A 26,710-nucleotide genomic window follows, 5' to 3' on the forward strand; every position below is an offset into this window, starting at 1 on the left:
TCCTTAAAAAAAAGATAAAACTGAAAATGCGACGCCTTTACCATAACATCGATCCCGACTGTTGTGCAGCAGGGGGCGTGCTAACCGTAGTTGGGATCAGCCTAATCAGTCAGGACATATGCTGCTGCTTGGACGGGAAAAAAGAGGGGTTATAGGATACAGATTGGAGCGTGGACCCATCTTCAAGATATTAATGTTTAGAGAAATTGTTCGGCTGTGAACTATGCAGAAGAGATTCATTGTGTTTACATTGGCAGATTTTTTTTGTCCCTGAGTTTCTCAGTCTGTAACCGAGTATACGACGGTAACCACTCTGGGTATGTACGCTATTGCCAACATGGATGGTAGCCTAAAAATCTTTACACATATACCATTTTTTAAAAACATTAACAAATCACTTCTAAACTCACTTTTTTCCTTTATTTATTGGTTGATTAATTTTCCAAGCGCCTCAAAGTGCAGTGAAATGAGTAATTAATCCACGCGAGCCCTGTTTCCTGAAATAAAAAGTCATAAACTGTACGATCATTTTAAGGTCGACCGTGCACTTGGCTAAGCCCGAGGGGGTATGCTTACGCCGTCCCTGGAAGTATTGTATTGCATCGCACGTGCAGCTGCACTGTGCAAGCTCACCCTCCATGTGTTGAGCTCTCTCGACCTCCCCTCTTTGAAAAATGCAGTGACCCTATCCTTTAGCCCTTCCTGATTGGTCAACGGGTTGCTTTTACCGTGTCTTTCTGGTAGTTAAAACAATGCGAATGATCATGGGCAGTCAGTCGTTAACGTGGCGATATTTTCGACTCTTGCCTGGTTAGTTTCGACACCGTCATTTTGCCGGAAACGCTGCTTTTGTGTGGCAACGTCGGAATCGTAAGATTTATAACACCGATGGTCGGTCAGTTTGAGTTGATCCGCAAGCAATTAAGAGATCAGAATTCAGAAAAAAATACTTCCGTTTTACCATCTTTGCAAACGATTTTGACTCGAAATGACGAAGCAGCCCGAATTATCTCTGGACGCTGATCAAATGGATGCCACAGTACTGACCCTGCTTGGGGAACAGAATGACACCGGCCATGACAACACCGAGCAATCCAAGCCCAAGAAGCGAGGACGAAAACGCAAAGAGCCCGCTGACACCCAGACAGAAGCGGACCCCAAACCCGCCAAACGCGGCCGGGGCAGACCCAGCAACGCTTCGGCGGCCGCTGCATCGGCTGCGGCCGCGTCGGCCGCCCGGGCCGCGGCCAATTCTTCCCCGTCCTCCTCGTCCGGGTCCGAAGTCTGCAACGCCGCCCGCGAGCGTTCGCGTGTCAAGACGCTCCGTGACGCCTTCCTGGATCTTCAGAGGTCCCTACCCTCTGTCCCTCCGGACACCAAGCTGTCCAAGCTCGATGTCCTGGTCTTGGCGACGACCTACATCGCTCACCTCATGAAGACCTTGGACGGGGATGCCGATGTGCCGGAGTTTGGCTCTTTATTAAGATCGGGGCGAGAGGCGAGAGGCAGCGGAAGCAAAGACGGGGGAGACACTGGGGCAAACTTGGACCACAAGCACCGACTCAAAGCCGACGGATACCTCCACCCTGTCAAGGTCAGAATTTTGTTAATTAATTAGAAGAAATAATAGTTTCTATGCAGGAGGCGTAGTATTACTTACAGATCAGTTTAAGAAAAGCTCATTGCAATTTACTCAAAACATGAGAGCTTCTACCTACTAAACAAAACTAGCAATTGCCAAAATGTTCGGTACAAACCCTAAATGGCTTTCTAAAGTAATTCACCTCTAAATCTGAATATCACAGACGTTACGGATATCATGCCGTTTCACCCTTCTGTGTCTAGTTTGGTGACAAAGTTTCTTAAAGCGTTTCTGTGAGTCATTCTGAACACTTGTCGTTCATGAATGTATACAGAGGCCATTGTAACTTTTAGTTCAAATTCTGTCTTGTTACGGCTCGCAAGTTGTTGTCGGAGGAATTAGCGCCTGACCGTTTTTATCCGTGTCTTCTTTGTAGTTCTGCAGTGTTGACTATTCATATGCTCTCCTCGTGAAGTGTAGCAAAGCGTTTTTCCAGACGTCGTTGTTTGAATGCCGTTTGTGTAGAAACTTATAATCATCTCAAGCAACTTCAAGTTGATCACGGAAAAGTTTGTCTTGGAGCTTTTTCGTAATTCTATCCTGTGAACTCGAAATAGACAAACCCATTGCGGGTTAAGTGAACCATGAAACTGCATGCAAAACTGTAACAAAACTAGGCGAAACAACAAGGTAAATTGCGACTTTTTGGCATAATATTCAATGATTATTTGGGACAACCAGTGGTCTAAGAAGTGATAAAATGAACAGTTGAACTCGATCTGCAATCTTCTTTCTCTACAAATGATACACTGACAAGCGATCCAACTTTATCTCGATCCATTATTCAGCAGCAGTCATAAATGTCTCAGATCCATCTGAAGTCAATATTTTGACAAAACATTTAAGTGACGCTCCGAAGGTTTATGGTCGCTCTGCCCACGGCCCTAGCTCTTTACGGCCAAGTGCGAATGATGTCTTTATGTACATGTACACCCGCGCCCGGGCAGTAGACTTGAACTCAAAGTTGGTCGCGTAGTTTATGCACAGCCACGTACCGTGCGTTACCCGGACCGTGTGAGGTGACCGCAAATAGGCCAGTTTGGCCGGCGGGCTGTCATCGTCTTTCAGCGGCTCGAGCTGACGCAGAAACTCGGTCTTGGATCAGGTGTAACTGCGTTGCAGTCTCATACACTCCTCTACACCTCTGCCGTGTTAATCGTGACTACAAAACGCGATATTCAAAGATGGCACCTTGCATTGTGAATGATACCATGGAGATAATGACTTCATCAGATACAGGCTAATTGCTACGAAAGTAACGCTATACTTTGTATATCAAGTAGTCTTTAATATGTTAAATCTTTATTACCTCTGTCATTGGCGTATTAAAATGTGTATTCGAAATTGGGGGGATGACCTACCATAGATATTTGACAAGCGAGAGGGGCGGCACACCATATACACTATATAGGGGGCGATGTTCACGATAAAGACGTACATCTGAAATGTTTATCAAATTCACGCAGAATATTACATCAGAATGGCACATTTATTGCTTAGTGATATTTTAAACATTTTAGTCTTTAGGAAATCCTGTAAGTTCTTCACAATCAGCTTTATTTTTGTTTGTGCTCATCACAAAAAAGTGGGGTACGTGATTCAATGGCCCACCCCCAACCTCAAAAAGTGGGGGGGGGTATATATCCCCATCCCCAGGGATTTACGTCCACGACCTCTGTATAGTTTACTAATACGACCATGTATACATCTTTATGCATATCTATCGATCCCTGAAAAATACTAATTCTATTCATAATATCGAATTATAAAACATTCATCATAGTAGTACTTTCTTTTCTTTTCTTTTTTTTGCTTTGACACTTATGCGCAGCCAAACATGGCTTTGAAAATGTAGGCTAAACAATTTCTTCTGTTATTTCAGACATTCACAATAAAGTGATCTATTTTAGCCGAAAATAAAGCACACCATTTTTGACCTCTTTTTCGAAACATTGGTTTTCAATACTTTATAATCAGCTACCTCGAACAGGCGATGTCAAGAATGACATTTTACCTAGATTGTTAAGAAAATTAAATAATCAATTTGAACTTTGTGTTCTGAGGATTAATATGCAAATCACTATTACAGCCTACGGAATTTTACAAACAAGTAACCTCGTACACAAGGCGAGGTTCGCGGGTGCTATTTTCTCTAAATCGAGATCTAAATCTATTTTCTGACAAGTTTTCTCATTTTAGCGGCACATGCTGAAAAGTAGGTTTCCCAAATTAAAAAAAAATAAGGCCAGCAAAAAATCCCCTCCCCGATAAAAAAAACTTTACCTCAATCCTTTCCCCCCAAACACTGCATCTGACGCGATGTTAACTATGGAGAGCAATGACACCCTCGGACGATTTGCAAGAGCTTGATTCGTTTTTATACCGATGTGGCCGCTCTCAACGCGGGCTTGTTGGAACAACCCAAGAGCGGTCTCGAGTTGTCATCGTAGTAACTTAACGGCCCTCGTGTAACCCAGGCCTGTCGGCGGCTCCTTAAGTTTCCTAGGCGGTAGTTTGCTCTCTCCCTTCTCATCTCCTTTCCCCTATGAGGTCATTCCACTTTCGGTTGTGATGACTTTGAGTTTCTGTACGGTGTAAGGGCAAATTATGTTATCTAATATCCCACGGAAGATGCGGAAGGGTTCAGAGATTGAAACATAATCTATCGCACGGCTTTGAAACAAGAGCTGGAAAATCCCTTTCTGTAGAAAAATTGACACTGTTACCAAATTAGGGCATGATTTTTGCCCTAATTTCAATACAAACAGAAACTTTAACATGATTTACGTCTGGTAATTTTAACTTAGTAGCCTCAAGCTTAGTGGCATGAAACCAACACGAGCTTTGCAGTGTGATATAAAACGAAAATTTGAACCCATGGTCAACCGTATTCTTGAATAATCAACAGGGTTTTATAAACGACCTATTCCAATCTTTATGGGAGTCTGAGATTAAGTGCTGTGATTTCTAAGAATTTGAGTCTCTTTTTATGTTGCAATTGATATGTTTGGTTTTTGAACGTGCAGGCCCCTAATAGTAACAGATTTTACCTCAATTTCACCCTGAAACGTTTTCATAGCGAAGCAAAACAATCACTGAAGTATTTCCCTCGAATTTATCTAAAGATAAATCATGGGAACCACTGGCCAGGTGTCCGATCAGCCGGCGTCTCTCGTGCCGTGGAATGGTGTCTTCGCCCCGGGCAGATCTCAGCTCGTTACACGGCAACAAAACCACTCACCGGTCCCTCAAGCGGTCTTTCTGCACGTGCGCCAAAAATAGACTTAGCTTTTTTTTTACCTTGGTAATCAAAATAGACTCGTAAAACGAGTGCAAAAACAAAAGACCGGTATATATCCCCCGCCGGTAATTGCCGACACAGCGTGCCGCTGCTCTGACGTGCCCATGGCTGCTTTTTAATTAGACATTCTACTAGAGTTGCCAAATTGGACCTCCTTCAAACAAATCACTGCACGTGAGTTTAAGTTGAACATTTTCTTATAAAAAGCCGACTTTTTGCCCGTCGTGCGGCCCGCGTTTCTGCCGCGCGTGTGCCGAGAGCCTGCTCCGTGCAGGTGCGCGCGAACGTGTTCCCCAATGCACTTGGCTTGTTCGTATTTTAGTTCCTGACATCTTGTGCTGTTGTTTTAAGACGACTGTTTCAGGGGAGAGGTTAACAGGAGGGCAGGGTTGCCCCAAGTGAACCCCCGGACCCTGTTTTAAGGATCAATGAACTCCGAATTATTTTCTACACTTGATGTTTTTCTTTTCCAAAAAGAAAATTCCCTTTTTTCAGAGCAGAAATTTGGAAGGAAATGGGAAGCAAACATGTTCCAATTTTGCTACAGAATAATAGTCAAAAAATAGTTTTAAAAGTGTCCCTAAAACGTCAATATTGCAGATCACGCAAGAAATATAATTACCAGATTGCAAGCAATGGTCAGGAGAAACCGCATGGTGTGTTTTTTTTTCAAAAATCTCCACAGAAATTATAAAGACGTGTTTTAGTCGAAAGTCGATTGTTTCACCCAGATTGGTCGAGTTCGAGGTCCAGTGTGCTTCTTCTTTTTAGTTCAAGGTTTTTCATTGCCCTACACCTGAGTGGACTGTCCGGTCACTAGGCTCAATGTCAAATCGCTCACTGAAGTTTTACTTTAGGCGAGGTTACGGTAAAGGCTTTCAGTCGAGCCACTTCTGGGGTGTCTTCTCGTAAGACCGCCTGATTTGAAGAAAAACATGCACGCAATTGTAATGTTTAATGAGACACTTTCTGACTGTTATATCACTTTTGCCTTCCGTTTTTCAATATCATGATAAAGGGGACGATGAAAGAAAAGAAAGATCTTCACATGAAATTGTTTCTCCGAAGTGTACATGTTCTATCAGAGCTCAGAATACTGTTCGGTCACACCCCAATTTTTTTTCTAGTTATACGTCTATGATCTTTTTTAACGCCAGAACCTGATTAAACTCGACTCGGTAAAGTAGTCTCTAACAGTGCACTTTGGGCCTCCGTAAGCATCAGTGTGAGACACGTTCATCAAAACTTCATTGGGCAAGCGGCTCGCCGGCTGTCCTTCCCCAGCCGTTTACATTCGCCTCCGGACCGTACACTGTTTGTTTAATTTCGCGCTGTTCGTAAGCCCGACGTTGACAGATTCGCGGGGCCGACAAATTCGGTTAATGGAGCAACATGGCGGCCCGCCAACAACATGGCGAATGATACAAGGAACGGTGTACCAACTGGGTCATGCGCAAACAAATAATGAAGAGAGAAAATAATTGCTGTAAAACTCCCTCGGCCGAACTCGACTCATGATTTTCCTTCTCGCGGAGTCTGTTTAGACAGACGCATCATTAGTACTCCACTAAAAGACAGTTATACGTAAGATAAACATTAAACAACTTAAGCGTATAGTCTGGTGCATGATGATTAATGACTCGGAGTAGTGCTGTTAGCTGGAGAGGGACTTGGGGCAAATCTACGATTGAGAGAGTTTCGATTAATGGAAATGCCCCGACGAAAGTGATGAGACGAGGTACTTGAAATTAAAGTCTGGTGTTGCTGCGATTGGTTCTTTTTAATTGTTTATTCAAGTTGCCCACTTTAGTATTCAATCCTAGTTGGAAGGACTTCTTTTGAGATCAGTGGCCGGTAATGGGGAACACGGTACAATACAGTTTTGTTTCAGTACTGTTCTTACCAAACGCCTCGTATATGGATGCTGCACTAACAGATCATACTTGGAACCAAAGAATCAGACAGACGTAAGTCCTTTTAAAAAAATCATTTTTCTGTCTTCGGGCAAAGAGAAAAGTACGCGTACAATTAGAATCTTGTATAACTTTTCTCCTTTACTACGTTTCAACACCGAGAACGTCAAAAAAAACACTGCAGTTTTAAGAAAATGTCCATTTTTTTTTAACATGAACAGTATTTCTTTCGTTGTGGAATTACCAGCATAATGACCACAACTTTGGTCTTGGACCACACAACTTGTCCGGGTCACCTGGCCAAATTGGGCTGGTCAGCTCGCGCACCTGATGACCGCAGTGACTGGGGCCACTGACACCGGTCAGTCTGTAGGCGTCCGCTAACCCTTGATCCTAGCGCGTGGTGTACGGTCAAGCTTACCGGGGTAGCACCGGTACCCAAATCACACCTGGTGCCTGTGCCGGGTCGTTGTTACCCTCAGAATGGGTTTTGTGATATTCAAGGTCCGTGCGTCCTCGCCTGTTATCAAAATAAACAAACCCGAAAAACTGACATTTGCTGGCTTATTTCTGCTTTCATCCGCCTCGAACATTTTCTTCAAAGTTACATTTTTAAATCAGTCGAAATTTAGGATTAAGTCCAACACTAATTAAAAAGAAGAATCCTCGCCGACTGGTGACTTCATGGAAAATGAAACCTCGATTCGTGATAATTCTAGTGAGAAAGTTACTTTCTGCCGAAACACGATTCTATTTGCTCTTACTTTCAACTCAAAGTAAAGCTCAAAGTCTCTTATTTTTTTTAAATGTCAAAGACACAGGCACTGAAGTCTTACGTTTTTGTCCATCGGCAACATCGCGTCACGCAGCTCGCCGAAGAGTTCTTTATCCCCTTGATGTGTGCCGTTTTGCCCGGGGGACCGTACCCGCCGACAAGCCGGTATCCCGTAGGTCCCGTCATCCCCTGCAACTCGAAGCTTGGTGAAGGCTTCCAAAAGTTTTAGCATGGTTTCTAGCTAACTGGAGATGCCTTTGTTAACATATCAATAATATCCTTTTGCTGGATTCTTTTAAAGTGCGGGTTGACTACCTTGAGATCGTGGTTATTTCTATATGTGTTTCAAAAATTAGCTTAAAGGAAAAGCCATCTTGCATTTCAAATACCTCCCTCCCAAAAAAACCCATAACAGTCAAACGTTTTATGAGTGTTTTGCTTCTCGCTTGCTATGATGATAAGTCTGAAGTTTTTTCGAGGATTTCAGTTGTCAAAATCAATTTATCTGCCCCGTTCAAGTAGTCCACTTTAGAAAACAGATATGTCTAATTTCACAGCCAAGTCAAAACTAACTTAAGTCCCTACCAACATTGTTGTGATTACCGGCACGCGGTCTAGCCTTGACCGGGCTACTACTCCAATTGTCCATAGTTCGTAGCCCGTGCGTGCCGATCGAAGAGTCCACTTCGTTAAACTGCAATTGGCGTTAATCGTAATATTTAGGCAACCAGGCCGTGGTTGATGAGACGAACCGCCCCAGAGTCACGAACGATACCATGATCGATTCTTGGTGACCGCTCTCGCTTGCAAAATGAAGGTTAGGCAAACGATAACACTAAAATTATTCCACAACTTCAAGGTTCCTGCACAGGTTTTCTGGCTTCCGTCTCCTTAACTGGTATCTCGTAAGATGCTCTTTGCACGTACATTATCTACACGCAGTGAACAGTATACTTGCACCAAGGCACTCAAGGTTTTCTATACAGGGCGAGCGTTCATTTTTGAGCATGACAATAAAACTTTCTTAAATAGTGCATTGTAGTTGTACTTTTTTAAAAGTTCGTTTGCCACTTTAACATCCGAGCTTTAATGTCACATTACAGCCGGAAGCCATAATTTTACCGATATCGCTTTGAAGACATTAAATTCAGGACAGTGAACAATTTATGACATGTTTCCGTCAATGTGCTGACGATTTTATGTATCTCCTTTCCGGGGTCAAGTTGACAGTGATATATTAATGCATAAAATGTGACTGATACTTGTGTGGTAACTGGCTGGAACCACTATAAGTTTTTTTCTGTTATTGTTAATTCTGATCTCCAACTCAAAGCCTTGATATATATTTAAAGTTTACAGCAAGTATATAAAAGAAATATCGATTTTTCAACTTATGCTCTGTAATTCTAATTTTGGTCAAATGGTGCAGACAAGAATAAAATAAATGGAGGGTACATCACTTTTTTAAACAAAGCCTAGTTGTTGATTTAATTGAAGGCCAATCTTTTCCTACTGTTATACTGTATAAAGGGATTCGGTTCAAAGTAGAAATAGCAACATTGTGATAATAAAACCTAGTGAGTGATCAAATCTAACGTTTTCAGTATCTTACGAGAATGATTCACAAGCCTAATTTTCAGAGAAAACCAAATCTTCCAGTGGTTTGTCATCTTCAACGAGAGCTAATTCTTGGTGTCATCCAATCGCCTCGTCCCGGAGTTCACTAGCCGCCGGCAAATGGCAGAGTGGCGACAACCTGGTTCCCGAGGAACCCGTCAATATGCCCACCATATTCGGAGGGTCCCGACACATTAAGGATTAGAAATCAAAACTGGCGAAACTCGAGAAGCCGCTGAAATTGGCTGCGGGACCCGAGACTGCCGAAGACAGATCAAACGCACGCCGGGCAGGGACGCGGCTCGTATCGTTTTAATCACAGACTCGTCCATGGTGGATACGAGGATGATGTCTCGACGCCATGATCCCATTCCGTCGGCGTTAATGTTTATAGTTCGACATCATGTGTCCATTTGGTGAGATTTTCTCACCTTTTGTTGAAGCAAAGCACGTGGCACCCGCGCAAGCCAAACTCAATTAAAGAAAGCCATTAGCTTGTCTTGATTTCCTAAGTTATTAAACTTTCTTTACTCTTGTCTTTCCTCAAAACTCTCTTCGCAACCATTCAACAAGACTCCTCCTGAGCGACACTTACTCATCTCGGTATCATTGTAATAATGTTTTTGTTGTGATTTTTATATACTTACTTTTTAGAAAGTATTCCACCCCAAATGGCCAAGGTTTCTAAAGAAATCTCTCTCTCTTTCGATTTCCACTCAGGAAGTATTTGACATCAGGCCGTTTAGCCCCAAGTAATACTAATTTATGATATTGATTCTTCGGGGCTGTAAAGACCTCACACCCATCTCGTCAAGCTAAGACAAGATTCTGCAACCTCTCACTCATCCATGAGTTCTACCACTCAGTTTGAGAAAACAGTCACTCGCAAACTCGATTGCTAAATCTGTCCTTTAGACTCGAGGTCGACCCACTCAGGGGTTGGTGCAATTATTAAGTTCTTACTTGGACTGTATACCATCCCAATTCAGAAAGTAAAACCCGAGTGCACAACTTTTCTGAAAAGTAGGTCGCGTGTTCCTCTCCAAGTAAGTCTTATTCTGATCACTATTTTGGTCTAGCGCGTCCCCGTGGGATTTTACACCGGTGATATTCACACTCGCGTCAGTCGGCGATGCGGTCAGGGGATAGCGGTACTAGTGTGTAGCGTCCAAAAACTTCTCCTGGTTTTGTGGAGTTTCTGTGAGGTGCGTCACGCGTCGTTTCAGACCTAGTTCAGACCTGTTCGGGGGCGTCGAGTGACAACTCGATTCCAGAGACCTGGAGACAGGTCTTAAATGCAACTGCGGTACCTTTTTACCCAAGCTGTCTTCCATTTACGACATCTTCAGAAAGTCCATCTTGTGAAGGAAGAAAAAACAGTTAAGCGCTTCAGTGCGCGTTTCTCTTGTATTTTGGTCAGTGGAAAAAGGTGTTAAAGTGTTGCATGTCTATTAAAAAACACGTGATATTCGCCACGAAATGTTTCTTCTGCAGGTTTTTTTTGGGGGGCGGGACATGAATGGTTCAAATAAAGAATTATCCTGTTAACTCTGTCCTTGTGAGCAACTTCATTCGTGGTGAGCTTCAAGACCTAAAATGCAAGATTGAAACACGATGGCTGATTGTGAAAAGAAGCATTGAATTTGGAGTTCATTAGCGTCCTGCGCTGACATTGTTTCACCTGGAAGCAATTAAGAATATTTATCGGAAGACTAGTTCAACTTTGACCACTCAATCTATCCATCCCGGAAACTCTCACGCTCTTTTGTAGTCGAGATCGTGTCAAAGAGCCAGGGAGTCACAGTTCGGAAACGACGGATTCGTTGGGTCGTAATCACCTCCGAGAAGACACTTTTATGGCCAGATATCCAGGCGATGGCAGAAGGGAGACGTCGTGAATTTATGACGTTTTCAGAGTGGGTTTGACATACCGTGCGTAAATCAAGGAAAGTCACTGGTCAGAAGGGATATCGAGCCGCCTCGTCGTGGCGATATGGAGTCAAGTGGAACTTTCCCATCTCGTCATATCATCGCGTTATAATTGCCGAAAATCTTATCAAATGTCACTGAGGGCAAATAAGTTGTGGAAAGCCCGTGAACGTCTAAACATTTGAAAGACGAGAACAAAATGATTGTTCACATTCTGCAAAGATTCGGCAGAGGCCAGAAATTACTTACTCGGAACACAGAGGGTGGATTTTTATGGGGAAAGTTATGATGAGAAAAATGATTAGAAAAAAATGCAAACGAATCTAGTTTTGATAAAAATGAAGATTTCGCATTGTTTGGTGAGCTTGGGACTTTGGCCTCTGCGTCTCAAGTTGTTCACTGCAATTTCGAATCTGCATCATTCTTTGATCGCTCGGTAGAGTTCGAACTCCCTGTAGATCCTCCAGCACCTTGGGATGTCTCAGCCTTTGGGGTCAATAAACCAGTTGCGTAGTCACACAATCCATGCAGGCCCATAATAGCAGACCCACCAAAAATGTCAACTGCGTGTCTCTCAGCAAGCGAGCCCGACCTAATTGCGCGGGACAGCCGAGCATTAAGGCCCGGCGCCCGCAGTTGGCCACGGCGCGGGCGGATCGGAACATGGGCGCCCCGTCGTCCTTTACCCCCGTCACTGGAACCGGGGGCAACGGCGGTTCTTGACCCGCCGACGGGGTAAAATGAGCGTACCTTCCACTATTCTCGCTCCTCAAATCGTTCAGAGAAGCTGTGCACTTGTAGTGATTTGTTGCAATCTTAAAACTTGTAGCCAAATGTTTGCACTTCCTTCAAAGGGTGAAAACTTGCAGATGAGTTTTGATTAAATTCGGACGCTTCAAAACAATAATTAAACGTTCATTTTGTGTACGTCACTTTTAACGATACTGTGCTTATTTTCTATCCCTTGTCTGCAAGTTAATTAGCTCTGAAAGACTCACACAAAGGAGAAGAAGAATTTCTCCAAACGTTCCAATTCGAAACTCCCCAAAAGTACCACATTCATGCAGCTTGCGGCTGCAGACCGAAACGTAGTTTAATCGATACTCACGTCGGGCCTTAAGTAGGGTGATAAATGACACCGGATCCGCCACTTGAAAATCCGGCTAACGTCCAGTCGTCCATCGACATTCACTGAAATGGTGATTAATGATCGATACCGGGGCATTACATGCGTCATTTGGCCTCGACGCGATACCATTGATGCTGACTTCAAACGTAGAATATTAATGATCGATACTCCTAAGGGTCGGGACGGGTGCATGACCTCGATGATTACGACTTTGATCTCCACTGAGGGCTCAAAACATTCACCATTACTTTTTTCCCAAAAGTCAACCATGCCGATATATTTTCTGATGAATTTCCATTTCGGCTCTGCTGCAAGGGAAATTTTGAGAATTTGTACGTTCCTATTTCCTGCAATGGACTTGCATTAGTTTTTACTTCACCATAGCACGAAATAAAAAAAAAAACTTTAACTCCGACCCTTGATCACTGAAAATATCAATCATATTCCCAAGTCACACCTCAAGTGACTTGAGAGTGGAGGGGCGGGAAAAGTATTCGAATTCGGCGAATACTATAATAAAACTTCCTACATAATTATATGCATGCATGAGCTTCTAACAAAACTGGCAACTGATAGATGAACATTTTTTTATGGATCTGACATTGAAATCTTCAGAAAAGTCTGAGAGACAACTTCTGAACCAAACCTTTAAAAACTCCCATTTCGAATGCAGGTGCATAAACTATTTTCACTCAAAAAAGGGTCTTATGTCCACAGTGGAACGACTAGAACGGCGTCTACCTAGCAGTCGGGTGATGTGTCTCCCGTTCGCTTTAGATAGGTGGGCTGAAAGTTATCCGTCAGCGGATATATCCCTCCGCGTCCAGGAAAAGACAATATCAAATCACAGGAGGAACACAAACCGTTTACAAAATATTAGTGACATGTTGACAAAATGGAAACGGTGATGTTATCAAGCCGCGAGAAGCCGTCGGGTTTTCCCCTTAAATCCTGGCTAACTTAAGTTTTTGCCCTTAATTAAACTATTTCTTCGCCACAAGTGCCGACCGGGAGTTTTACCTTGAGCAAAGGTGTGGTGCATTGATTATTTAGAAACAATTTTATACCTTGGCTTCTACCGAATACATGGCATGCGCCAAAGGAAGCGGCTATCCGTAGCGGCTGCAGCTGTCTCCCATTGACTTATGTACTACTTGCAGTCGTAGCCAAGTAATCCGGACATGAGCAATATTGGGATTGGTTTATATCTGTGTTCGGCTGTACTACCGAAATACATTGTGATCATCCTGTTTTAACACCAACGTTCCTTTCTATCAGCCTTCATTTAAAACGTGCATAGATGTCCCCCTTTCCTTCAGTTGGTGCAGTTGGTTTTGTTGCAGCCTTGTCATATCCATAATTTGTTTTTAATTCTCAACAGCAGTCCCTTATTTTGTGCTATCGATTTTTTTCTGTAACAAGAGCTCGTTTCGAGGGGGGGGTATCCGTAATATGGAAGGAAAAACAATATAAAGTTCATACCGTGGCTACCATTGGGACTGGAAACTGGAAAAGATTGTATAACAAGCGCAAGTGAGGTGCTTCATGCCACCAAACTCTGTGACTCCCAGCGCGGGCAGCGACCCTCACCCATCCCAGAGCGGCGCCCATCCATCCACCAGTCACGCCATGCTCGTCACGACCTCGTTGAAATGCCGCAGCAAAAAACTCCGACGCCAGTCTCGCGTCGTTAACGTCGAGATCCTCGCCTCTTTCCCTTAACGATGCTTAGCGAGTGAAAGACGGCGAAGTTTGTCACATTGCGGGCCAGCTTCGGGGCGCGTCCGTTCCCCGGTAAAGCACAGCAATTAGTGACAATTAATAACGGGAGGAAATGAAATATTGTGCTCCTGTGTTCATGGTTCCAAAACAGCAATTTGCCAGTGACAACCAAGCAGTAAGCACCACAGCAAGTGTGGATTTATTTGAAGCACCAAACAAGTTTGTTATAAACATTTCAGTCTCCCATTTTATCTTCCTAATTGACAGAAACACTTACATCTTGTCTACTTTATCAAACACGTAAGGTGTGAAATACAGTGTTACTTTCTTTCATCAGTGTAAGTGCATGAAATTGCTCCCTTAGCCGACAGGCTGGCTTTTCTATCCTTACAAGTTACGGCTACCAAAATCTATTGGTTCCTGCTTTTGCCATTAGGAGACCAACACTTTCCATCCTTTCTTGCAACATGGTGTAGGCCTATTGATGCAATGATGCATTGGAGTAGATAGACTCATCATCTTCCACGAGTCGTTTATGTACAGAACAGAAAGCTCAAGGGAAATCAAACCATTATCAAATTTTGTGTAGTTAGTCTGGAAAAGTGTATAATTTTTCGTTTCTGATTTTGTCTCTTGTGTCGCAAAGCTATAGTTACAAGCGTGTATGCATTACTAAATTAATTTGCTTGAGTGGTTTATCCTGTAGATGCTCCGAACGAGGACTATTCGTCAATATTTTCGTAACAAGGTGCTGCCAATATTTGCAAGAAGTGGCTCTCCACAGTAATTTTTGTTCGGGGTCTGAAAACACATAAAATAAAATTAAAATACACGTAGTGTGTTGTTTGTATAGTCGAGGGATGGATCTGATTCAGTTTTGTTGGCGCCCGAAACATGCTGCCAACGCTTCAGTTGAGGTTTGAGCTTTGTTGGTGTCTCGAACAACATCCTTCTTCGACATTTTCGTAGCTGGACTGTTGTCTCCTGTTACACATTTTTAACATGTTGACACGAAAATCCAAGTATTTTCCTCGTTATCACACCTGTCCTGTCTTGGCCTTCGTAGGTGAGACATCCAGCGGTTAGACTCCACAGGGAACTTTCTGGGCAGCTGTTTAACTCCATGTGTAGAGAATGCTGATTGGTCCAGTGGCTGATACGATAATTTCGAAGAATTATCTTGTTGAAGGACCTTTGACCTTTTGAGTTCTTACCAACAGAAACACAGATCACAATGTTCGTGTTATCTATCGGTCGTGGCTTTTTCATGTTGAGCTTGCATTTCTTTTCTGATTTATCATTTTGATTTATTTTTCTCATATCTATTCCCTTTTTGTCCCACAGAAATGGCCGATGAGGTCACGGCTGTACGCAGGTGCGTTGCTGGGCTGCGTTCCTAATGGATCATGATTCGGCTCCAACGAGTGCTTTCGGTGGATATGATCTCCGATGTTCTTTCAGTAGGAGAGCGATGTGTCGAAGGAGCTGACTGAGAACTGAAATGATCAGCGAAAACGTCGTTTGAGCATCCACCAGTGACAAGCTGTAACTTGTAAGACAACTTGATACCAAAGATGAATGACTCCTAAACCTGTGTAGAAGAAAGCAGTCTGCTCGACATTGGTCCGTAAAACCAGATTATTTGGGGGAAATGAGGTGGTATCAAAAACAATGACTCCAATTTAAAAAATGGAAAAATTTGTATAGCAAAGTATTCACGTATTCGTACTTCCGACCTCCCATTCTCCTTCATATGTGGTTGCCTGGCAACAGATCTAGCATCATCAAACTTGAAAAGAACACTCACCCCTATCGATACTGGATGGACTCGTGTAAAGTTAATGGATTTGTTGTATATATAATTTATTTCATGTAAATGCAAGTTTCGTTCCCGCAGCAGATGCTCCCGAGAATCACTTAATTGGAGAACGTTTTTATTCCAAGAAAAAGATAGGGAAAAAAATCTGTCATTGTTTTTGTTAATGAGTTCGTGTACATTTGTTCATGAAAGTTCACTCACTTTGAAAGCTTTTTCCAAATTTTTCAAAAACGTACTCTTTTTACCAAGGGGAAAAAACTTTTACAGGTGAGCGTGTAGAGAGGGGGGAGAAAAGTGTATATAAAGAAAATTCCATAGTCGTCTTCTTTTCCCTCCAAAGTTTAAAATGAAAAAAATGCTCAATTGTTCGCTTAAAATGTTCTTCATATTCGTCGCTACGCTATTGTGAAAGTATATAGTAATCAATGGCATTAATCTGTTGTCTACCTATTTCTTACATATTATACTTAATTTCGTAAAAGCCTTCGACTTTCTGGAATTCTGTTGACGATAATATTTCGTAGCAAGGAAGAGTGATGTACAATCGGGTGTAAACTGTGCTGGTTTGGGCAAAATGAGGCACTGCGAGTACAGATTGTGGTGCAGAGGAAACAAAGCCCAAACAGAATAGGATATAATTTTCTTATTTTTATCAGGTTTATTCATATTTTGCACAATGTTTGCTGAACAAACAAAATATTTGGAAGAAAGAGTGTGACAATTGCGCTGGCAGCAAGTGTTTCAGGAGAAACAGTTGCCGCCTTCCATTTTCGCGAATGCAAAACTCAAAACACTCGAAATCCCGTTTTGCACTGTTTTGACATGCCAATAAATGGGACATTACACGCCTTAGCTCTAAGCAAACAGATTTGCAAGGAGAGTGCCATCTCTTTTCCTAATTCCAGCAAGCTAACACTCCGATCTGGGCCTAGTTCACTCTAATTTTGCTGGAGCTCCACAAAAGTAGGCATCAATCATGAGGCTTGAAATCACTCCTAAACCTTTTATTTAAAGATTAGCTGGAAAAAGGTTACACTGCAAAAACTGGGGTGTTAATTAAATTTAACACCCCGGTGTTATCAGAACACGCCAACACTTTTCACTGATGTTCATATTTTGGTGTTGTTTGGTGTTACTTTTAACACCCTCCAGTGTATTGTAACACTTACAGGTGTGCAAAGTAACACCAGTGGTGTTAAAGTAACACCTTAGGGTGTGGTCATCTGATAACACCAAAAGTGTTGATTTTAACACTATAGTTTGGGCAGTGTGTCCGCTTGCACTAACGTTCAATGTACCGTTTAGGTCAATACTACAATAAGGTGAGGTGGTTAGGCAGACAAGCGCATTTGGAACCCTGCTATACCAAAATGTCAATTTTATTTTTATTCACCTGTCTTCGGAAATGGAGAATGTAATCATTGTATTTGTTGTAAAGCTGCTTAATAGTCTAGTCAAATTCCAAGCTTGTAAAGTGTTTGCTGTTGTTATTCTATTATATGTCCATAACGTGAGTTATATTATTAAAGACAAAACAATTGCTCAAAACAAAACTTTAACAACTCGACAACTGTCATTTTTACTGTGTGTCTACAAAGAAAAAATCGTCAATACCTTACATGATACGCAATGACGCAACTATGCGGCAGAATTTCTTTTTGAAAATAACTTGCAACAATATTTGACCAACATGTTATGCCCGGAGCACCGCCAAAAATATACGTTGTTATACTGCCGACAAATAGGCAACCTATTTTTTTGTTATGCGTATCAACATCCCTCCGGCTACAAGTGGCGGTAAAATTAACATCTCTCCCGCATGTGTCGGCGCTAGTCCCTGCTGCGACAAACTTGAATCGGCCTGAGCAGACGACAAGGAACATCTGACAACGGTAACCTGTCCGCGTTTGGGCGCCAAAAATATCTGCCCGAAGCTTCCTTCCCTTTTCAACGGATTAGACCCCTCTCCATGGCAGATTGGCTATTATCGTGCATTTTAAGATATCGTTTCCTGACGAGGCACATGAACTTCTGGGAATTTAGAGACAAGTGTTTTCATCCTTCAGCCTAAAACTTGAATTTGGTCGTCAGTTTCTTTGTGAGAAGTCAACAATTGCAGTGCTGTTCAGCTGGGAGACACCGTTCTGAAAATTTTCTGACATACAAGGCAAGATTCTGGATTTCTGGAACATCATGTATGTGTAATAAAGCCGTGGCTTGTGTTTTAAGAGTTGTCTTGATTAGGCGGGGAAATGCAAACCACGTAGCCTCCTTTCTCCGAACTTTCCACACTCTGGCTGTATTTTGTTCATCCCACAGCCCGCAGTCAAGGACAAAGAGGAGGCCCATCTTCAACCCCCTCTCTCCCTCCGGTTGCAACGCCTGCTGGGTTTGAGAAAAAGGGTCAAAGGACCTTCGGGCATGCGGGGAAGTCTCTCCCCCCCACACACACACACACACATCCACCCGACCCTCTCTCTGCAGTGTTGGTGTTTGGGACGGCCGCTGGCCATCCGAAGTATTTTGTCCCTCGTTCGGCTGCGGTGAAATGCGTTATGAAACACAACATGCGTTTTATGTGTCGCGGTTTGTTGGGTCAGTACTTGGGTGATCGGGTGACCTGTCAGTACGGGCCACCAACTGCTGGGCCACAACCAAGCGACCAGCTTTTGCGGGCAAAAAAAACCCTGGAAAAAAATGTACTCGGCGGTCCTTTCATTCTTCCGTGCGTTTTTAAAATGCCATTTCAAAGCAGTGTTTGCAATTCTAAAATAATAAGTTCGATACTTACAAGAATTTCTTCGGCTACTAACTTGTACCGATTGAAGAATTAGGATTGTATTTCAATTTGCTTTAACCAACACTCTTTACATTACTTCAAACTCTTTTTGATTACAGTTATTGCTTTATTTCAGATATATACGAGTAGTTGAAAGAGCAAATTCCGTTTTACAAATATCACTACCCCATCCTAAACTGTTGCCTTATGAATCCTTAAGTCTTGAAATAACCGGTCTCCTTGTACTATGAGTTGTGTGTATTCTCCACCTAACATGTTACTCTTTACGTGCTCTGTAGTATACCCAAAATTAAGATGCTTTTCCTTCAAAATTAACGTGGCTCTACAAATCAACTCTGGCGGTTCTAAAACAATATCTATATGAATTTAACGGTGCACTTTTTGACACTTTATTTCGCCTCGCCCATTAGCACTTTCTACCATGCGTCATCGTCCGTAAATTGGCTGCCGGCGCAGCGGGGCACTGTTTCTGAGCCACCCGTACTTTGGAGATGGGACTCTGTCGAAGAGTGCACTCTTTCCGCCGGGGTCATTGCCGATGTTTTCACGCTAAACGCGCCGGTGTTTACTTTACCCGTATTATTTTCGTATTACCGCCGCATCAGTCAGACACCGTGGAGACAATGATTAATGTGCACTTTACCCGTTTGGTGATTGTTTGTCCAAGGGGACGGGTTTAATACTCTATTTTACTCCAACCAAATAATTATTAGCAGAGTGATTTTTCTACGTGGATTTGTCAACACAGTAAGATTATGATTAATGCGGTGTTTCCAACCATAAAAGTGACAGAAATGGGAAAATCTCAAGGTCTCTTCGAAGCAAAATCTTGATGTCCTTGAGGGCATTGAACAAGGCTGGCTTGAGGTGAATTTGAGCCTGCGAGATTGATACTGACAACCGTCAAAACAATGCACAGCACAGGATCGGCACCCCCAATCACCACAGATTTGGGATATAAATAAGGATTGTCTCAGGACAGTTGAAGATTGAGCAAATTAAAAAGGACTGACCGTCTTTATGTCTTAAGAAAAGGCATGATGCATGGTGACTTGTCGTATTTTTCAGTATTGTCCAGTTATTGTAAATCCTATTCCTGCTTTAAACACGATGCGCTGTAAGCCACTAACGAACAGCAAACAACCTAAATGTAAACTAAATCGAACAAAGATGAAATTAAGTATTGGGACCAGCCGATCTATGTGCACGAGATTTATTGACAATTAAATCACATTCTAGTTTGAGCAGCTTGCAACCGGGTTGTTCGGGAAAGTTCAGCCACATTACTGTGTTTCTTTCTCCAGGCTCCGAAAGTTATTACCAAAACAATACCGCCCGTAGCTGTTTGCTAACACCCGATGTCTCAATGAAAACATTTCAGATTTTCCAGGTTTCACACTGATGCCGTGCCTCAAGTGTTGTTCTGATACCAGAGACTAAACGGCTGTTATGTTTTGAGAATAATTTCTTGATTGTTCGTGACGCAGACCTTGGGCAATGAAAGAAACATGAACCACTCTCCACACTGGCGAGGTGGAGGAATGCGTCACTTTGTCGCCAGTCTAAATAGTTCACCGACATTGGTGTTTTAAAAAGTGAATTTTACTTCGTTACGCTGAAAGAACTTTATTCGAAGTTTTCAGGCTACGGAAATTGTCCAGCCGCTCCGAGTACTTTTGTGAACCGTTAAAGTGATGTAGCGCCCTCTTTAAAAAAAAAACTGTTTTATGCAGTCCGACAAACCGAAATCAAGACCGTTTACATGTTATAGCGCCCTCAATTTTAGTTGTTTGAAAAAAGTACCATTAAAATGAAATAGCGCCCTCTGTCTTCTTATCAACAGGTTCTTCCACAACCCAAATGAGGGGGTGTTCTTCATGACAAAATTTGAAGGGTGGAGGTTTTTCAATTCAATAGAAATAATAATAACAAAAAGTATTTAACACGGCTATACAAATTTAGAGAATCCCTTGCTCTAATTTTTCGCCTTGTGAATTCAATTTAACGGATCATATTTATGGTGTTTTATTGAACCTTACATTTGACTTACCCCCAAGTTTTAAAAATGAATTCGAACTCTTCGAAAACTTTTATGACGTCATTTATTTTAGCGAGCAGACGACAAAATAAAAATGGCCGCCGGCATTGAACGTTGCCCCAGTAATTGGGATAAATTGACAGAATTGCAAGAGATTTTGCTGCGAGAGAAGAGGCTCAAGCAGATTAAAAGAAGATGCTTTTCTGACAGAAGTTGTGAGGATAGCCGTGAGCCTTTGACAACAAGAAATCAGGGAGTTCCAAGGTAAACAATCAGGGAGTTCCAAGGTAAACAATTAGGCCTCGCTACGAAAAGACGACACTGAAGAAGTTGAGTAGGCCTAATGTCAGGACTTTTGAGTCAGTGCAGTTATGGTGGATGGTGGGCCAGGATGGTCAGGTTGTGGTTTTTATCGAGCAACAAAATTGTAAACGTGTTCATCTCCGTGTCAGAAAGTAATAGATTTTTCCCACACAAGTCAACCTTAAAACAGAATAGGCCGAAAAAATACAAAAACGAAAAATGTTCTATGCAATTCTGTTTATAGCACTCGCTCTCATCTCGTTGTGAACTTGGTGAAATGTCAGAATGAATGCAGACAACATCTGTCACGTGTTACCTATTTTGAGTTACCTTTTGCAGAGATGACATTTTGAGGCGAATAGAACGTGTTATTGAGGACATTTTGACCAGGATATCTCATCAACAACCACCCATTCTGACGTACAACAGCACGAGTAGATGGGATAATGTACAGTAAGTACTTATAAATTACGACGTGTATCCTTGTAATTTATGTTCAGGCATACAGTGTTTTGCATTTGCTTCAAGAACTTGGTTTGTTGAAGAATAAAGAACAAAATCCTCTTGACGTAAGTTATTTGATGGAATTATAGTTATGATTAAACAGCCTTTCAACATGCAAAAAAAATTTATCGAAAATGAAAACAAAATGTCCAAGACTTAATTAACCATAAGCACTGGCACATCAAAGGATACCTTCTTAAGACGTGAAAACAAACATAAAGATGATTTCAGCATGGTTGATTGTTTTGTCTGTTGATTTTAGATTCACAGATGATGTTGGCTTAGAGATGAGAGGCAAACCAGCCCTCACAGAAGTTAGATTTGACGCAGTCAACTCAGTAAAGAAGTTTGGTCAGTAACAGTGTGTAACTCAGAACATCTGCCTTGATTCATGTCATTGAGTCCAAGGGAAAAAACTGCATATTCTTTTCTAATTTCACTTTCTCTCTCAAGCGCCATAATCTCAAGGCTAACTCTGTTCTTGTTAGTCTAGGACTGAATAGGACATTTTTAGACATGTGTATGATGGCATCAAATAAATTTGCTGCAGTTGATGGGCAAATCTTTATTTTGTTGGATAATTGTTGAAACATGGATGCCACATATATTCAGGCCAAGCATATAATTTGAGCTGTTGGTCTTCATAATTTTATTTTCTTGGTTATTAACTTACAGGGATTACTTTGAGAGTTATAGCCATGTGCTACAAACTTGTTCAGAGTAATACATTCTCAACAAAACGGTGAGCGTAAATTCTATTTTCGTGTGAAATCCCTTCTCCTCATTCCCCGCTCCTGCTCTCCAAGAAAAGACAAAGTCATAGGTCAGCATTATTTTAAAGTATTTGACCTCTTGTTGCTACTGAGGAAAAGGTGGAATGCTTGTACTCCAGTAATTTTGCACAACTTCCCTTATCCATAAAAGAGGAGAACTAACGTTAGTGACCAGAGTCTGTTTTTGTGATGGAAAGATTGGGTGTCGAAATTCAACTGCTGGACCTGTGCTTTGTTCCCAAGCAAATTATATTTCCTGTCTGCACCCATGCTTTGTCGATGGGTGCTGAGATAAAATCGGGAAGCCTAGCCAAGATGGGCCAGTGTCCCAAGGGGAATAACGATTCTAATTGGTATCATGCCAAGACAAACCTGACATAGACATCAGGTCAAAGGCCATGTCAGATCAAAACGGGGTTATTCACACCACTACTAAATTGAGGTTTACATTTGCGTCATGCATGACAGGGACTTGTATTACAAAGACACCGAGTTGTTTGGAAGGCAGTCAACACTGGATGACATTTTAAAGAACATCTGCTGCATGTTAAATGTGCCGAGGCGAAGCCTGCACGTGGTAAGTACTATGATAGAGATTTAAAGAAGAAGATAAAAGATAGTTCATCCCACTATCAGGGATTTTTCTACAAATAAATAGACTGGCTTGGAAATGGCCAATAGAGACTGTTTTTATCCATTTCTCAGTTTGTTCTCACGATACAAAACTCACTCTGAAACTCACAAATGCACCTTAAACCTAACCACAAATCAATCGCAAAAATGGACATCAAAGTTTATTTACATTCTTAAGTTGTATGTATTTTTTTTAGCTTGCCACCTCAAAAGGGTTTATTGCTGGTGATCTGAAGTTTACTGAAGTTAATGGAAACCGTGTCGACTGTAGCACTTCCAAAACTGTAAGCAAGGCGGCTTTATTCCACCTATGAATATCAGCGATCCAAATACCAGGTTGATTATGTAAGTTTGCATTGTAACTGTTGAACGGAATGAATTCGTATTTCAAATATGATTTCCTTCCAGGGCATGCTTATACCGGCTCATGTCCAGGACATCTGTAGTATCCTTTTTACATAAATGACACTGGAACTCAAGACAAAGCCCCAAGTTTGCTTGAGTATACTTTAGTTGGCTTCACAACATTCTCACTAGTTGGCAAATATTGTTCCTTGTGAACTGAGGACAAAATTGTCCTCATAAGGATTTTAAGTCCTCAGAGGGACAGGATTTTAAGTCCTCACAAGGACAGAATTTGTAAGTATTGATTAGGACAGGATTTGTAAATCCCTTAATGACAATAGGATTTTGAAATTTCTCTGACTTAGGAATTTTAAGTCCTCATAGGGATACATTTTAAGTCCTCACAAGGACAGGACTTTTAAATCTGCCTGTGGGGTAAGACTTTCACAAGCCCTGCTGGTTTCCCTGAGCATTCCTCTCCAAGATGTGCGATCACGAGCGAGGTTTGTCTTGGTGGTGGAGAAGGATGCCACATTTCAGAAGCTGCTGGATGATGGGATGTTGGGAGACATGTGGCCTTGCATCCTCATCACTGTAAGTGCTTTCCTGCAGGTCTCTCAGTCTGTGTGCCTGTCTAATTTGAAGGGATTCAACGGGACATTGCAGGTTCGAATCCCACTCGTCAATTTCTTTTTTCATCTTTACAATCAATTCTAATTGACCACGGAAAAAGGGTTGTATGGTTTGGAACCGCTTGTTCAAGCAGCGAATGCATCAACCAACCCCCCCACCCAAAGAGCCATGCTCAATTACTCTACGTCCAAAAACCAGTGACAAATTGTACGATGCCAGGATAGTATCTTGCCTCTTTTGGGTCTTCGTTTGGTTTCATTTAGGGGAAAGGATTTCCAGACGTGAACACTCGACTGATGGTCAGGAGACTGTGGGACGACTTACAGATCCCCATCCTAGGCCTAGTGGATGCTGACCCTCACGGTAATGACTCTGCCAAAACGTTGTGGACTTTCAATATCTTATACGGATAATTCTAAGAATGTGCAAAATGAGGAAAGTAGTCTGGTGCTTCAAACATCCAGTTCAACCCTACTGACAGTAGTGAAGAGCATAAGATATTTACAATGAATAGTTCTATATTGAATATGTAGTAGTGAGCATATGATATAATATTACACGACCATATTCAATAGTAGTATATTTTCCTTGCTAGGGCTGGAGATACTCTGTGTTTACAAGTTTGGTTCAAAGGTGAGTCTATTATATTGGCATTCTTGAAAAACAGTGATTCTAAAACTTACTGTTGATTCAAAGAACCTTTCCTTGCTTGAGAACGGTTAGTATAAAATAAGCTCACTTTTTCCAAATGCCTAGATGAGACTTGGATACCCCTTTTTGAATGAATGTAGGACTTGTTCTTTTATTTTGCATATGCATATACCCTCAAAATGCAAACACTTTCCTGTTTTCCAACCTATTCCATCTCCTCCAAATGGAAAGTTCAACATTGTACATCCGGTAAAAAAAATCTACCCATCAATTTAAATTAAAGTTTTTGTTATTTTTTAAATCATGAATATTGAAGTCCATGTCCTACGAGTCCCACAGTCTGACTGTTCCTTGCATCCGCTGGTTGGGCGTCTTTCCCTCCGACATTGACAGGCTTCAAGTACCTCGCGACGCCCTGATCCCACTGAGCCAGTCGGACCTCCGCAAGGCCCACAAGCTGATGCAGAGGCCCTATTACAAACATCTGCCCGACTGGATGAAGGAGGTAAGGGAAATGACAGGTTAATTTATGTCCTGTTCCGATCCCAGTAAGTAGCAAGGAGTTTTCAGGCTGCTGAGGCGCGGGGTTTCTTTTCTCGTTAGATGCAGGTTCTGATGAATCTGGAGAGAAAAGGCGAGATCCAGTGCCTGACGGCCATCTCCAGCGACTACCTAACCAAGGTCTACATCCCTAACAAGATCAGACACGGAGGATGGATCTAGTGAATCTCCCTTCCCTCCCCAGTGCGTGGCCCCGTAGTTCCATATTGGGTTAAGAAAAAATTCACAGATTCACCCATCCCCCCACCAACTTTATAGCACTGCTGAGCACAGCCAAGTTTGCATCATGTACCTGTACAAATGGGATACCAGCTAAAATGCCTTATAAAGTCTACCATTTGCAACTGGTACTCAACTGCTTGTTGCAAGGCACACCAATGTGCTAATGTTTTCAGAACGGTACAAGATTCTTAAGACAGCATATTTTCTTTAGGGTTTCAAAGTTTAAGGATGCTTGAAACAAGCTGAATGTCTCTCGATCTGTAAACCATTTAAGATTCGAACTAAAACATGTATATTCATACCCAGTGGAGGAAACTTCTATAATAATTTATTGCAAAGCCGTACTACCTTCATGCAATCCAAAAGATTTTATTTGCAAGATATATTTATAAAGGCTATATTTTCCGGTAAATTGATAACCTTATCTATTGAATGTTTCTTCGTGTGATTCTTAAATGATATTTAGCTCTGCCAGAATTTAACTGTAGTCATTTTAAAGATTTCTGTGCAAACTTTGTACAACAGTTTATGAAAAAAGCCAGACTTTGGCAAGTGCAATTCCTTTTAAAAATGTGCATGATTTTTTTTTTTCAAATCTATACTGTGAGTGGTTCAGTATTAGGATGTTCATCTTGAGAGTAAGAGGTCCTGGGCTCAAACTGCAGCACTTTTCTTTTTTTTTTTTGGTGTTTTTTTTTTCTAATGTGTAACATAAGTATATGGTCCGCACACATGTCTGTAACAAACTCAAATAGTCCAGTGGTTAGGACTCTGAACTCTGGACTGAGAGGTCCTGGGTTCAAATCCCAACTGTTCCTTTTTCATAACATTTTTAAGATCCATACCTTTCAACCTGTAAGATAAGTATATGGTCCGAGCATATGTTACTAAGAAAATCAAGTGGTCCAGTGGTTAGGACTCTGAACTCTGGACTGAGAGGTCCTGGGTTCAAATCCCAACAAGTTCCTTTTTCATAACATTTTTAAGATCCATACCTTTCAATCTGTAAGATAAATATATGGTCCGAGCATATGTTACTAAGAAGATCAAGTGGTCCAGTGGTTAGGACTCTGAACTCTGGACTGAGAGGTCCTGGGTTCAAATCCCAACTGTTCCTTTTTCATAACATTTTTAAGATCCATACCTTTCAATCTGTAAGATAAGTATATGGTCCGAGCATGTGTTACTAAGAAGATCAAGTGGTCCAGTGGTTAGGACTCTGAACTTTGGACTGAGAGGTCCTGGGTTCAAATCCCAACTGTTCCTTTTTCATTACATTTTTAAGATCCATACCTTTCAATCTTACAGATAAATATATGGTCCGAGCATATGTTACTAAGAAAATTGAGTGGTCCAGTGGTTAGGACTCTGAACTCTGGACTGAGAGGTCCTGGGTTCAA

The 26,710-nt window shown here is 41.9% G+C and overlaps 2 protein-coding genes across 2 annotated transcripts; both read left to right on the plus strand.

Annotated features, from left to right (window-relative positions):
• On the plus strand, positions 1-17,400 carry LOC110980863 (uncharacterized). Its single transcript, XM_022237895.2, has 2 exons — positions 1-1,594; positions 15,373-17,400. Exons 1-2 carry the CDS (start codon positions 989-991, stop codon positions 15,436-15,438), a joined length of 672 nt encoding a protein of 223 aa, XP_022093587.1. The 5' UTR covers positions 1-988; the 3' UTR covers positions 15,439-17,400.
• On the plus strand, positions 17,347-25,881 carry spo11 (SPO11 initiator of meiotic double stranded breaks). Its single transcript, XM_022234252.2, has 14 exons — positions 17,347-17,357; positions 18,167-18,236; positions 20,759-20,949; positions 21,328-21,441; positions 21,755-21,843; positions 22,168-22,234; positions 22,734-22,842; positions 23,096-23,182; positions 23,307-23,343; positions 23,728-23,837; positions 24,140-24,239; positions 24,472-24,509; positions 24,844-25,032; positions 25,131-25,881. Exons 1-14 carry the CDS (start codon positions 17,347-17,349, stop codon positions 25,248-25,250), a joined length of 1,332 nt encoding a protein of 443 aa, XP_022089944.2. The 3' UTR covers positions 25,251-25,881.
• Positions 25,882-26,710: the final 829 nt, after the last annotated feature.

Source organism: Acanthaster planci, linkage group LG18 (genome assembly GCF_054643075.1).
Source record: "Acanthaster planci isolate LZ-2023a linkage group LG18, COTS_SCS, whole genome shotgun sequence".
Lineage (NCBI taxonomy): Eukaryota > Metazoa > Echinodermata > Asteroidea > Valvatida > Acanthasteridae > Acanthaster > Acanthaster planci.

Excerpts from the sequence above, each read along its gene's own strand:
- spo11 (XM_022234252.2), top strand. Across the intron at positions 23,838-24,139 it reads GGCCTTGCATCCTCATCACT|GGGAAAGGATTTCCAGACGT; the intron begins GTAAGTGCTTTC and ends GGTTTCATTTAG. Across the intron at positions 24,240-24,471 it reads AGTGGATGCTGACCCTCACG|GGCTGGAGATACTCTGTGTT; the intron begins GTAATGACTCTG and ends TTTCCTTGCTAG.
- LOC110980863 (XM_022237895.2), top strand. The coding sequence starts at position 989 with ATGACGAAGCAGCCCGAATTATCTCTGGACGCTGATCAAATGGATGCC. Across the intron at positions 1,595-15,372 it reads GATACCTCCACCCTGTCAAG|AAATGGCCGATGAGGTCACG; the intron begins GTCAGAATTTTG and ends TTTGTCCCACAG.